Source organism: Alosa sapidissima, chromosome 3 (genome assembly GCF_018492685.1).
Source record: "Alosa sapidissima isolate fAloSap1 chromosome 3, fAloSap1.pri, whole genome shotgun sequence".
Taxonomy (NCBI): Eukaryota; Metazoa; Chordata; class Actinopteri; order Clupeiformes; family Clupeidae; genus Alosa; species Alosa sapidissima.
Window position 1 is genome coordinate 28089123 of NC_055959.1, and position 15473 is coordinate 28104595.

The window sequence follows — 15473 nt, forward strand, 5'->3', positions numbered from 1 at the left end:
TGATTGACATTGAAGGTATCCTAAACCCAAAGCCCTCAGGTCATGTCTCATCTGAGAAATGCTTTATGGTCATGAAGCTTTTTACCGTAGATTTCCACATTATAGTCTAGCAAAGGCATCAGTCTTCACTTTGATTCCTTTCCAATCACTTTCCTGGTAAATTAATCTAAACTGCACAAACATAATCGGACACACTCCCAAAGACTCTGAGATCAACACAAGGTGTAAGCTGTAACAAAAGTTCAAACTCAAGTATGCCTTTTCTCCTGAGTCTATAGACTGACTGTAAGATAAAGATAAAAGTTCCCACACAGGAGGAAAGTGTGTAGTCTAAGGTTCATTTTTACCCATGGTCGTTCTATACACACACACACTCCCACATCTCACATAGAACAGACTGAGACCAAACCGGTGCTCATTATAGCTGAATGTCACCTGATATTGACAGCGAATATGTGGTAAATGTCAGACTCAATCAGATTCCATCTCAGACTTAAATATTTGTGTAGCGTGTGTCTGTGCATGTGTGTGTGTGCATGCGTGCGTGCGTGCGTGCGTGTGTGTGTGTGTGTTTGTGTGTGCGCACACCTACATATGTTTTTGAAGCTGAAGTTAAACTTTTTTGACAGAAGGCAGGCCTATTTTTAGTAAAACTGCTATGGAATTTTGTGGCCTTTACAGTAATACACATGGTCTCTGTCACGGCCACCAAGGTACCGCAATCTGATTGGAGTTGCCATAGGAACCAGCAGAGGCAATGGCTATACCGGTGGATGGGAACATGTCTTTGTCTGTGACTGAGTTTGTGTGTGTAAAGGAGTGCGCCCAAGCGGATGGTTGGTCAGACTGAAGGATGTAACAAATTCTGCTTTGTAGTCAAAAGGCTTTTCTTTTATTATTATTTTTTAGGCTGCCGGCAGGTTGGTTCAAAAACAAAACAATGATGACAGACAAACAAACACTTAGTCAAAATAAGAAATAAATACAGGGACGATGCCCACGCATAACTAGGGCTACCTCTGAGGTCTTTTGGAATGACCTCTCGCTACAGAGGAATCTCTCGTTTGAGCTAAACAGCCCCCATTTAAAACACAGGTCTCAACCATGTACTGATATAAATCAATTAATGCATACGCACAATATTTTGGACAACACAACCCCCAGGTAATACACATTACTAAGAAAGATTCATGTGAATGAATTATAATGCCCGACAAAACCTCATTAAGGATGAAAATATAAACAGTCATCTGCACCTCCAATGAGCTCCAATGAGCGCTTCTCACATCAAAAAGCGCGAAAAGAACGCACAAAAGTTCTCTGTGTCTTGCACCTCAGTTTGCTCCCCCATACCCGGAAGGCACTACAAGCAGGCAACAGGTAAGCATGTTCATACATACATCTCCACATACAGACCTAACATTTCTCTCTATTGGCTAGTAAGCATTGATGTTAAAAATGCGCACTTATCTCTTACATCACCGTACAGATAGAATATGCTACAGTCGGCCCAACCAGGGATGGATTACTGCACGGGCCTACCGGGCCCAGGCCTCAATATCAACAAATCAGGATGTAGGCTATGAATCTGATTGAATTAAAGTATTGGCCATCCCCAAAATGCACCAGAAAACAGGAAATCACATCATACAAATTAAACATTTCTGGGGGAGGACCCCTAAACCTCCCCTCCCACATATGCGACAATTAATAGGGGGGTCCTTAATACAACTGGGCCCAGGGGCCCAAAAGTTCATAATCCGTCCGACGCATATCGCGTCTTCATTTCACGTACATACACCCACATAAACATGTTCCCGTGTGGAATTACCTTTGCTTTTGACACACAGCAGGTCTTAAACACAAACACAACTTCACGTCCCCCATCAGTGTTACAACAAGACACATAGCGCAATACATAGGCTTTCATATTCTTTCGAAAAAAGTCATTGTTTGCGCTGCAGCCGGAAAACTGCCTTTGTCCGTGACAGATGCGCTGCACTCTGTCACAGTCTGTGTGTGTGTGTGTGTGTGTGTGTGTGTGTGTGTGTGTGTGTGTGTGCGTGTGTGTTTGTGTGTGTGTGTGTGTGTGCGTGTGTGTTTGTGTGTGTGTGTGTGTGTGTGTGTGTGTGTGTGTGTATGTGTGCTTGTTTGTTTGTTTATTTGTGCATGTGTTATCATTAGAAAACAGTAATTAATATGGTCAACTATGAAAAACAACATCCTGAGTGTGACACATTCTCAATTGCCAGCAAAACATTTACAGCCACTAATGCCATGCCATTTGGCATGATGCAGTAACATTTACTCAAATGAAGTGCCATTAGCCTAATCTACCGGGACCTTGTTTTGATGGGATGTCAATGGGCTCTGATTCAACGTTAACTTATCTCAGGAAAGTCTGACGAAGGAGCTTTTAACTGAGCCTATCTCTGCCTTCGATTATTAATACACTCAGTGCATTTTTAACTAGAGCAGCCGGGCAACATCAGACCCTTATCCCTGTGTTTGGTCAGTAAAGAAAGTGAAAAACATCTTGCATCCGGATCCTGATCATCAAGATATGGTGACCCTCTGCCTTGCATGATCATTGCTTTTTAAGTTATGTGAGCAGACACACACACTCTCTCACACACACACATGGACAGACAGAGCTGACCCTTACTGGGGGGTGGGGTCACTGGCTGTTCTTTAATGATGGATTGATCCCTCTTGTCCTCTCTTTTCATGTGCATGGTTGTGCTGTTTTCAATTTTGCACTGTTTACTATGATAGTTTGTCGTTAATGTTGGTTCTGATAATTTTACCTTATTTGGATAAAACAAATAAAAACGTCAGACACAATCCTGCCTGAACATGCCTGTTAATAACGGTGCATTGTTTTCAACAAAGATGTATTTATATTTCCCGTGAATGTAAATTCCTAATTAATTTGTTGCATTGCATCGTTAATTGCAGACGTCTTCTCCAACCGAATCGCTGTTCTTTCTTCTTTCTAGATCGTCCGTCTTATCTCTATTACCTCTCTCTCTCTCTCTCTCTTTCTCCCTCCCTCTCTCTCTCTGTCTCGCAGCGAGTTCCCTACACGTTGTCAGGGGCTTTTTATAAATAGAGGCAATGCCTTCAGATTAAGACGTGCGCCTTGATTAATTGCAGGTTTTGAAGCCCCGCAGTGATTTCGGGCGAGGACAGTGTGGGAGGGCGAGACAAAACACCGAGGAATGAAGGAGGGAAGAGCAGGGAGAGGCAGAGTGTGAAAGAGACTTGAAGTTGTAATTAGTAGCGCTCTGTCAGCGAGGTGACAGGTAAAAGCCCACCTGTCTGTTAAAATTTGAATGCCTCTAAATAGAGAAACCTAACTGCCGTCCGCACAGGCTAGCCCTGTATGATTTGGGAAATTGAAGACAGGTATGTAATTGTGTCAGGAAGGGATTTTGATCAGGGTAGGCAGTATGGCACATGTTCGAAAAAGTATGTTTCGACAGCAGCAAGCTTGTGAGGACGGCCCTTTCGATGTAGGCCTACTTCTCTGCAGTTGTTCCCCTGTGTGTTCACTTCAGAGAACAACTTTATCTGGCATAGAATTCGAGCGCGCTTATATACGCGCAAAGGCGCGCTGCGCTGCGAAGAACTAAAAGTTGGCAGGCAAACTTTCTGTTTGCGTCCTGCTGCCAGGTAACTCAAGAGGTTGTCAAGCGTGCCGGTGACTGTGTCGGTTAAATATATAATAGTCCATGCATTAGCAGCCTACATGAACAGAACATGGAATGGATTAATGATGATTATATGGATGTTCAACAGCAGGCGTCAAATGTTCAGATTATCCAGCAACCCGTGAGTTCTTTTTTTAAATTATTATTATTTATCTGAAATTAGCCTACAATCAATCAATACTCACTAAAGGAATGACTATTTCAGACATGTATTTCTGGACAAATATTTTCAGAATTTCACAACTTGATTGATACTAGTACCTAATTTCAGTGGAAGGTGTATCTTACTGGCCAATAACCTAGCAATAGATATTTAGATAACTTCACAAATAATATCGCCTGTCATTCGATTTTTTTTTTAAATCAGTCACTTTGTTTTCTTGAGAAAATTGCTACTTGGATGCAGTTCTCCTCAGTGTGTCACTACCTCCTCTGAAGAGTTAAAAAAAGTTGTCATTTGCTGCATTTCCAGGCCCCCACACTGATGCCTTCTGGACATATGTGGGGGAATGGGAGCCTCATTAGGAACAGGTTTCAATCGCCTCCTCCACAGTGCCTGGAGGGAACCAATGTCCACCCTCTCTCCCTGTCTCCATCTCTCCCCCTCTCTTCCTGCCTCCTGGCTGCTCCTGCAGGCTCCAGCACTGTTGGAGTTGTGAGTCTTGAGGCTGAAGTGATGTGCTGTAACTCCCCTGCGTGTGTTTGTCTCTCTCACAGATTTCTCAGCCCACCACCATCCTCCAGCACCTGCCCTTCTCCATGGCCCCTCCTCCACCTGCGCTGCGGCCTGGCCATGTCAGAGAAGGTAGCACCACCGCATGTCCACTGCCTCTGAGCTTGGGTTAATGGATGTAGACACACACACTCACTGCATGCACACACATACACTGCACGCACACACACATGCAGTACACACACACAAACATACATATATACACATACACACGCACACACACACATGGCATGCACATACACAGACACACAGCGTTAACCGTGGCTCAGTGTACACATGTGTGTAAGTGTGTGTGTGTGTGTGTGTGTGTGTGTATGTTTGTTTCAGAACCTGTGTAATAGCGGTCCTAACCTCCCCACCTCTCTCCATCCAGTCTTGCTCTCCACAGCACTGTCTCATTTTCAGTGAGCTCAGCCTCTGCCCTCGGTGGATTTAGATGGGAACAATATCCCCTCGCCTGCTCCCTCACTCTCTCATCCATGAAGAGAAAGAGAGAGAGAGAGAGAGAGAGAGAGAAAGAGAGAAAGAAAACTACAGGGGATATCAAGTTAGGCTTCATGTTGAGACTAGTGCAGCACCTAGTGGATAGTAGATGCAGGTGTAGGATATTGCAGGCAAGTGTGTGTGTGTGTGTGTGTGTGTGTGTGTTTGGAGGTATGATTGTGTGTTTGTCTGTGTTCTTCAGATCTGGTTGAGTTGATGATGATTCAGAATGCCCAGATGCATCAGGTCATCATGAACAATATGACCATGTCAGCGCTCAGCAGCTTTGGCTACTCAAACAGTCCATCACCAGAGGTATGTGTGTTCACGTGGATACTCACAATTAGAAAGTTATTAAACCTTTAAAACTAGTACAATTTCACTCTATCTCCAGACAGTACAATATCCACGGCCTGTGGAGGAAGAAGACCCAGAGGTGTACCACCACCACTACCCCCCTTCTCCCTACCACACTTACCCAGCCTGGATGCCTTTTTCTCAGCCATACATCCAGCCCCTGGCCTCTGTCCTTCCAGCTAACTATGAGTCCCAGGAGAGCAGGGAGCAGATACAGCCTCCATCTGAACCCAGAGACAGGTGAGAGTGCATGCACGCGAGGGACACACACACACACGGACACACACACACACACACACACACACACACACACACACACACACACACACACACACACACACACACACACACACACACACATTGTGTTGATGTGTCTAACATTCATTATCAAACAGGAGAGCTGTTCCTCCCCCTCCTCCCCCCAGTGCAACAGGGACTGTTGGAGCAGACATCCCACCTGCAACAGGTGACACAAACACACACACAAAAATAACTCCTGACCATAAGATGTACTCCTGTAACATATTGTTGCATTATAATATCTTATGATGCAGGTGGTATGTTAGATTCCTGTCAGGAAAAGACAAAGAATTTCTGTATGTTCTCTCTCTTTCTCGCTCTCTCTCTGCCTCTCTCTACTCTCTCTCTTCCTCACTCTCTCGCTTTCTCTCTCTCTCTCTATTTCATCGCCTCTCTAGAGTATTATGATGCCACTGAGAGGAGACAGTGACAGGCGGGACTGTTGACACGACCGAGACGCAGCACTCTTAGCTGCAGGAGCAGTGGGAATGTACGACACCCCAGCAGTCATTATCTCACTGGCCCGTGCAGTCCTCTACATGTGCCAGTGTACATCAGCCAGACACGAAGAAAAAAAACATGCTTTATGTACATTGCTGTAACATCACTATTCATTTCAACAGCTTATGTGTTCTGAAAAAGAATTATATCACACAAAACTAACATCCAGTATGAAAGGACTACCCATGTGAAAACAATGACAGATCATATGCTTTGCCTTTAATATTTTTATGTCATGTCCTCCCCTGTAAACACTATTTTTCATATCCACAGATGTATAGCAGACATATCTCTAACTACTCCCACTGAGCAGGACCACTAGGACCCTTGAAGGACTGACAAAAAAAAAACATCATCTATCTGTATATTTTTCACTATTGGATTATCTGAAACAAATGTATTTCAGATGTGCTTTGTCCAGTGATTGTCCAGGAGAGGTCAGTGTGACATTCCCTGTCCCTTCCATCTGTCTAATTGTGTTGGCAAAAGATCCAGTGGCAACAAGGAAGGATCTAGAAAACGTTTTGAGAGAATTGTGTGTGTGTGTGTGTGTGTGTGTATGGGTTTGGTGTGCTTGCGTGATGAAAAGGTATGGTGCAGGTCAACGTGTCTCAGCATATGTGTGTGTGTGCATAACTCTGAATTTGAGTCCATTTATTTATGCTTTGTCTATCCTGTGTATGTGTGTGTGTGTGTGACATTCCTGTTGCCATGACCTGAATAACTCTGGAGTATCTTATGCTGCTTGCTTATGTAATGTGCTATGAGAGGTTAGGTGGCACAATGCAAGAATGATGTGAGACACACACACACACACACACACACACACACACACACACACACACACACACACACTATACACCAGGGCAGAGAAAATAAGATAACAAGCAGACAATCTTTAATAATACAATTGTATACACATTGATGGCAATATACTTAATAAACAATATTTTATCAATAAGTTTAATGGAAAAATTATGAATTGTTTTTACATAATGAAAAAAAAAAAAAAAGAGTCTCCTTTGAATACAACTTAAGGGCATATCTGCTCACAATAGGAATAAAATACTACATTAATGAGTTTAAAAGAAACAACTGTCCATTGCGATAAAAGAAAATACTACAGAAAGATATCACTGCAGTTTTTGTGTCCTTTCCCCAGCCATCGCCATTGCACATGGTTTTTGTCCCCTCTCCCTCTGTGTTCTCTCTCTCGTGGCTAAGCAAGTAACCTATAATATAGTGCCTATAGACCCTTTCAACAAGGTAAACAAAAACAATGCTTGAACGTTCTATTTGGTTCCCAATCTACTTCCTCTGCATTAAGATAACATATGGAATGTTAAAACGGAAGCCTTGTGGGGCCAACTATGATGCTGATAATGGAACAAACAATGCTTGAATGTTCTATTTGGTTCCTAATCTACTTCCTCTGCATTAAGATAACATATGGAATGTTAAAACGGAAGCCTTGTGGGGCCAACTATGATGCTGATAATGGAACTCTCTTGAAAGGGTCTTTATACTGTGTGACAATTATTTTGTCATTTTTTAAATCCAATAGGCCTAATTCTGCTTTCTCACTGAGGAGTGCCTGCAATTGTTTTTCAAGAGTCTCCACTCTGTATTTTAATGCAGCATTTTCCCTCTGCAAATGATCTATTTCTGTCATACATAGATCAGTTCCAACAGATATGTCACGATGAGATTGTGATTGATATTCTTGTAGGCATACATCCATGATCTCCTGAGTTTGGGCAGCGGACTCTCTTCTAACAGACCTCTGGTATCTCACCAATCTGTTTGTATGTGACTGTGGCTGCTTTTGGTTATGGGGTAGAAGGGTTGGAGCATAATCAGGGCTCAAAGGGTCATCGGATGGCTTCCCTGCATAAAGACAAAAAAATATGTCAATAAATGCAGTAGGCCTAGTAGTGTTTTGAAGACCATCTATGTGAAACTTCTCTAGCTGCCTAATAAGTGACTATTTAAACACAACTCTGTAGACGTTTATGAACATTAACTTCACAAGTCCGTGTATTAGGGCCTAGACAGCATTAGTTTTCAGTAGATGTGCATATGGTAGCTGAATGGGTAACCCCGACAGGCATAACTGTTACTATGTTGCAAGCAAGACCGAACATGGCGTTATCCACCAATGTCGCGATGGCATCGCTAGAACAATTTAAGTGGCTAAGTGAAATAACTTCATGAATCTATGCTAAGTCAACGTATTACGCCATGTTATCGCGATTATAGGCTCGCTAAAGTATAAGTATAAGTATATAGGCCTACTATTTTGATCCCGTGAGGGAAATTTGGTCTCTGCATTTAACCCAATCCGTGAATCAGTGAAACACACTCGGCACACAGTGCGGTGAAGCACACACTAATCCCAGCTGCCTGCAACAACAGCGGCGCTCGGGGGAGCAGTGAGGGGTTAGGTGCCTTGCTCAAGGGCACTTCAGCCGTGGCCCACTGGTCGGGGTTCGAACCGGCAACCCTCCGGATACAAGTCCAGAGTGCTAACCAGCACGGCTGCCCCATAAAGGCTAATTGTATCGTTAAAGTCATGTGTATATAAGTGAAACTAACATCATATTTCATTTAAATTATCACTGTATAGCCTACAAATCAGCTTTGTGTAAGCGATGAATCCTACCTGATATGAAATGGCTGCTGCAAATTCTTGAGTTGCTTGTTGGTATCCACCCATCTCGCTTGACAGCAGCTATCCAAGCATCACGCTGAACGTTTTCTTTTGGAAAACGGTAGACCTTAATTTGTGACAGTAAATTTGTTCCTGGTCTAAGGGAACACCCAACCACAGAACAACACGCTCCTCGTTTCGATATTGACATTTTCGTTGAGCAGACACTTCCATGCGTTGCCGTTAGGCTACAATGTATCAACATTCGCCTTGAAGTTTAAAACCGGAAACCTTCTGGGGCTAAGGGGTTCGTTATTTATTGAAGGGGCCACCGGAGGAAAATAGGGGAGGGTCATGTCTTTTTATTCTTTGTTGAGGGGAGGGTCACGTAACTTTTTTTCGTCTAGGAGGGGGGTGGTCACCCATCTTTTGTATTCATGAAAACAGCAAAAAATCAAAGTGGCTTGTTTGATTGTTGATTTCTGTCGCCATATAACGTTATCTTTCGTTCCATAGCTGTTAACATTGAACAATGGAAATAAGGGAGATTTCCGTTTCTCACGCAAAATAGGCCTACGGAAAATGTCAACATTCGTCTCCATTGACGTTGGAAGGGTTGGAGCAACAAAGTAGCCTACTTTATTCACGCCTAACAGCCTATATTAATTTGGTCAACTTTATCCAGCCCTAAAAAAAGCTAAATTTACCTTTGGTTTACTTGTAGTTTACCGTGTAGCCTAACTTTAAACAGTGTGCATGCTTAACGCATATTGTGCTTCATTCATCCACACATCCAGCTCCTAACGTTTTGACAAGCATTTCTACCAATTGACCTTGTTCCTGCCCATCTCTAGCTTTGCTGTCTCCATCCTTTCTGTTTTTGTTGTTTGCACAAAGATATATAGTATTGGTAACAAGCAACAAGTGCAATTTGTTAATCGCTGTCATTCTCTCTCCTGCGCAAACAAAAATGTGTTATGTTCCAAGTAGCAGTGCGTAATTGTGCTTCATAAAGTTGCCAGTTTATGGTCTACAGTGTATAGTTGGTAAGTTATGGTAGGCCAAATTAGAGTGAATATACAAACAGGGGAAATTCTTTGTCTACTCGTAGCTGATTATTGCCTGATAGGCAGGTGCGCACGTACACATACCGCCGAACACTGCAAGCGCCAATGAATCGTGCTTTCAGGACAACCACGTAGTTAACTTAAATAGGTTACATCAAGCAAGCATTCAAGTTCGCATTCAAGCAAGCAAAACGATGATTTGAATACATCTGTTTCACTGGAAGGGCAAGGGGGTAACAACAGGACAACACACAGACAGGCCAGATGGCAGGACTAATGTTGAGAGTATTAGGCTACAATAATATGGGATATTCTACGGAAAAATATTATAACGGCAAGACAGCGGTGGGGGGAGTTAAAATACGTGATAATCCCGGAAAAAGTTGGCATGTTAGGTATTTTTTGGTCCCTGTGATTATTTGTGAAATTGTGCAAACGCCCTTTTCAAGTCATTTGAGAAGGAAGGAGTGGTAGCAAGCTCCCAAATTGACGCTCGTCTGAGAAATGGAGTTTTGGATAATGTTCAGCTTCGGCAGCTTTACAATGACTGAGAAAGCCTAGAGACGAGTCCATAGCAACCAGTTCATGTGTTGAATTTGTTATTACAAGTAAATCTGTGAATACTAGAGGAGTAACTTATTTCAAGTAGGCTAATGCAGTTGCAGGAAGTGTGCATTTAGTTTCCATGCTTATTGTGTTTCCACAACAATGTTAGTGAGTAAATCTACTGAAATGGCCACCATCTTGGTGAAGTGTGATGTGTAAGATCAGAAAGCAGAGGTTGATTTTATAACGGTAGCCTAAGTCAATGTGTTTTCATAGCGCTTAAGAGCGTGGACGAAAGACATCGACAGTTGGCAGGGGAGGGTCATGTCTTCTTTGAAAATTCTGCTGAAGGGTCGTTGAACATTTTCAAGTAATTTTCTTCCAAGCAGGGGAGGGTCATGTAACTTTTGATTGAAACGCTCAAAATCCCTCCGGTGGCCCCTTTTATAGACCCTTTCAACAATAAAAACAAAAACAACGTTCTATTTGGTTCCCAATCTACTTCCTCTGCAGTAAGATAACATATGGAATGTTAAAACGGAAGCCTTGTGGGGCCAGCTGATAATGGAACTCTTGAAAGGGTCTATAAATACCGAACACTCCCTAACTGACGTCAACAATAGGACGCATGAAAATTCCTTGAAACGGTCTGTAATACAAGGATACAAGGAAGTTTATTGTCACATGCATATAGTTACTGGAAGTAAGAAATGCAGTGAAATTATGTCTGGTGTCAGCCTATTTGTGCATTAATGGGGGGGGGGGGAGGTAAAAAGTGCAGTAGAAGAGGGGTTTAGTAGATTAAGTGGCAAGGGCTGCATAAAAAAGGTGGGGGAGGATTGGGATTGGGTGGGGGGCACCAACAAGGAGCACCCAAGAGCAACAGGGGCAAGGAAAAACTCCCTTACCAAGGAAGAAACCTTGGGCAGATCCACGGCTCAAGGGGCTAACCCAACTGCCAGGGGTCTTGGTGTGTGTGTTGGGGGGATGACAGGGGAGATGGGATAGTGTGCTGTGTATGTGGGGAGAGGGCAGTGTGCAATATGTGTGTTGGAGAAGCTTCCTCATGAGACAATGTGCTGTGTATTGGGGGGGGGGCAGTGTGCTGTAAGTATGTTGGGGATGTGTGTTGAAGAAGCTTCCTGATGAAATAATGTGCTGTGTATGTAGGGGGGGGGGGGGGGGGGGGCAGGGACTTACTATTGCAAGCAGAGTACTGTATGTAATGTATGTGAGTGACAGTGAAGATGTGTGTGTGGGCGGGAGGGGAGTGGAGCAGTGACTGTGTGTGTGTGTGTGTAGTGTGTGTGTGGGTAGGTGGGGGCAGTGTGCTGTAAGAGGATGCGTGTTGGAGAAGATCCTGAAGACAATGTGCTGTGTATGTGGGGGGGGGGGGAGGGGGGGCAGTGTGCAGCAAGTATGTAGAGGAGGCTTACTGTAGCAAGCAGTGTGCTGTATGTATGTGAAGTGATGACAGTGATGATGTAAGTGTGTATGTTGGGGATGGGGGTGGGGGCAGAAAGGCTAGGCAATCAAGGACATGGGTAGATGGAGGAGAAATCAAAAATAATAAATAAAAAGTTCTATGGAGATGTGCAAAAATTGGAGAAAGTCAGGTGTGTGTGTGTGTGTTTTGACGTGTGATTAAATAAGAAAATAAATAAAAGGTCTGTAGCATAGGGAGAGGGATGTAAAAGTGCTAAACGTCTTGTAGGTGTGTGTGTGTGTGTGGGGGGGGGGGGGGGAGGTCATGAGTGCTGAGGAGTGAATGAGTGCAAAGTCAGTATAGTGCGAGTTCAGAGTTGGGAAATGTTTGAGAGTGCTGAGGAGTGAATGTGTGCAAAGTCAGTATAGTGTGAGTTCAGAGTTCGGATGGCCTGGGGATAAAAACTTCTCCTGAGTCTCTCAGTTCTGGCTTTGTGACTACATAGGCGTCTTCTTGATTTCAGTGGTAGGAATAATCCATTGTTAGGATGAGAAGAGTCCTTCAGAATCTTTTGGGCTCTTAGGAGTACTCTCCTGGAATAGATATCTTGTAGAGCAGGGAGTTGAGTTCTTATAGTACGTTCAGCTGAGCGCACTACTCTCTGCAGAGTACTACAATCTCTAACTGTGGAGTTCCCATACCAGGTGATGATGCTACCAGTTAGAACACTCTCAACCGCTGAAGTGTAGAAGGCCTTCATGATGGATGTAGAAACTTTGAATTTCCTTAGCTGACGAAGGAAGTAGAGTCGTTGTCTGGACTTCTTCAGAACATATTGAGTGTTAACAGTCCATGTTAAGTCTTCAGTAATGTGGACACCAAGGTATTTAAAACTTGTGACTCTCTCTACAGGTTGCCCGCTGATCATTAGTGGGGTGTAACTGTAGTTCTGCTGCTGCCTTCTGTAATCCACTACCATTTCCTTGGTTTTATTGATATTCAGTGTCAAGCTGTTAGATTGACACCACTGTGCCACCTCATCAACCTGATCCAAGTAGAGCTGTTCATTGTTGTTACTAATCAGGCCCAAGATCACTGTGTCATCTGCAAACTTGATGATGGAGGTATGACTACTGTTGGCTTTGCAGTCATGTGTGTAGATGTTGTACAGCAGTGGACTCAAAACACAGCCTTGGAGAGCACAAGTAACAGCTGGTTATCAATAAGCTGCCACCACCTTTTTTTACCGGTATGGTCCGGTTGTCGTCCAAAGTTCCACACAAAACCAGCACAGACAGAAGTTAGTATAAGTAAATCTGTTTATTAATGATAATTAAATTAATATAATTTATAAAAATACTAGATTGAAGCCAGTCAGCAGGAGTCTGGGTCTGTTATCAGATATATTGAATTAAGCCACTTAACACCACTACAAATAAGAAACCATAGGCTAATTATTGCACACACACACACACACACACACACACACACACACACACACACACACACACACACACACACACCATAGGCCAATCATTGCACACACACCCTAGGCCAATTATTGCACACACACCATAGGCCAATTATTGCACACACACCATAGGCCAATTATTGCACACACCTCAATGCCCATTAGGCATTCCGAGTGTATTACAACAATCATTAAATAATCAACACATCCTAAAAACATCCCCAAAGAACCACCCGGGATTTCCAATAGCCTAGCCTACCCAGACCCGGCGGCAGACACAAATTCACGGACGGGCATTACACCTTTCCAGGGGGGCACGGGAACTTAAATTGATCACGGTAGTTTAAGCTTACACTTGACAAAACATTCTAATATGAAAATATAGATGCACTTGTTGTAAAATGGTGCAGCTCATTTAAGAGAGCCCCATGCGCAGGGATGGAGAGAGAGAAAGCGAGAGGGGATATGTGTGTTAGAACTGAGATGCGTGTGGAAAAAGTAGACGTGCTGTTGAGACTGGAGCTAGTCATATTCAAAATAATGCAAAAATAAATCCGCAGATAAAACCAAATCCTAATTTGCCATAAAACCAATCCTAATTTGCTAACCACTTTCAGATAGAGTGTTAGGGAGTTAGCCCCGAAGTTAAGGATAACTTCGGACCTGGTGTGGTAACAAGCTCCCTGTTCTCAGACTAGGTCAGAAAAAAAAACAGTAAAGGTTAACGCCATCAAACAAACGCAGAAACTACTAGGCCTACTTCTACTAACTACGATATGAGATAGGCCTATGGCCTACCTGCGAGCCGATAAGCCATATTTGTCATCGGATGACAGGGCTTAGTGCAGAAGTGAAGTAGACTGCGCCACGTAACCTCCTCTCCCTTGTGATGGGCTTACCTAATGTTCCTGATTGATTAGCTACGGAATAATACAGATTTTAAGTTTTTAAGTTTTATTTGCTACTTGCTAGATTGACAAACGTATATTATAGGCCTACATTTAATAAGTGTTCAAAATCAATCTATGGGATTGGTTGGTGCAGCCAAGCTCGTCCAGGGCGGGCACAGATGACTTCCAGGACAGGCCTGGCCCCCCAAAGCCCCCCCCCCCCCCCCTGACGCCGGGACTGAGCCTACCCAATCATAGTAGTTGTCCCTCCCAAAACACACACACACACACACACACACACACCATGAAACAGGGTTAAAACAATCGCCACTTCCCTTGTCTGGCAGCCTTCGAGACCCTCCCGTATGGTTGTACGTTCAGTCCGCGAGCACCGGCGTCCCGGATACCCACAAAAAAAGAGTCACAAAAAATATAGCGTCCCACGTTGATTCTTGCCTTCCAATTTAGGTCACTAGCATCACTTTAGATGTCCTGTCCATATAGCAACTAACTATGTCCACGCTAACACATCATCTCTCAGGTATCTCTCATCGCTCAATCAATACACGTTCCTACCCACGTGAGCAGGCAATCAATTAGGCTACATCATTACGTTCATCACAGGTCAGCGGGTGCTGTGTAACGTTATGGATCACACGTTCCGAGTATGTTAATCTTTTCTTGATATCTATTTGAACATTTGGTGACATATGGTCTCTAAATAGTTAATTGATTGTAGTATTGGAAATCTGCATCACACGTCAAAACACACACACACACACACACACACACACACACACATACATACACACACACACACACATATCTGACTTTCTCCAACTTTTGCACATCTCCATAGAACTTTTTATTTATTATTTTTGATTTTGATCCTCCATCTATCTACCCATGTCCTTGATTGCCTAGCCTTTCTGCCACCACCCCCCACCCCACCCCCATCCCCAACACACACACACAAAAAACACACACACTTGCATCATCACTGTCATCACCTCACATACATACAGCACACTGCTTGCTACAGTAAGCCTCCTCTACATACTTGCTGCACACTGCCCCCCTCCCCCTCCCTACATACACAGCACATTGTCTTCAGGATCTTCTCCAACACACATCCTCTACATACTTACAGCACACTGCCCCCACCTACCCACACACACACTACACACACTACACACACACAGTCACTGCTCCACTCCCCTTCCGCCCACACACACATCTTCACTGTCATCACTCACATACATCATACATACAGTACTCTGCAATAGTAAGTCCCTTCACCATACTTGCAGTACACCCCCCCCCCCCCCCCCCCTCT

At 43.7% G+C, this 15473-nt stretch overlaps 1 protein-coding gene across 1 annotated transcript; it reads left to right on the forward strand.

The window, feature by feature from the left end:
• Positions 1 to 3741: 3741 nt before the first annotated feature.
• Positions 3742 to 7178, forward strand: LOC121705453 (proline-rich protein 29-like). Its single transcript, XM_042086450.1, has 6 exons — positions 3742 to 3834; positions 4431 to 4518; positions 5132 to 5244; positions 5324 to 5526; positions 5682 to 5752; positions 5985 to 7178. Exons 1-6 carry the CDS (start codon positions 3763 to 3765, stop codon positions 6014 to 6016), a joined length of 579 nt encoding a protein of 192 aa, XP_041942384.1. The 5' UTR covers positions 3742 to 3762; the 3' UTR covers positions 6017 to 7178.
• The last annotated feature ends 8295 nt before the right edge of the window (positions 7179 to 15473 follow it).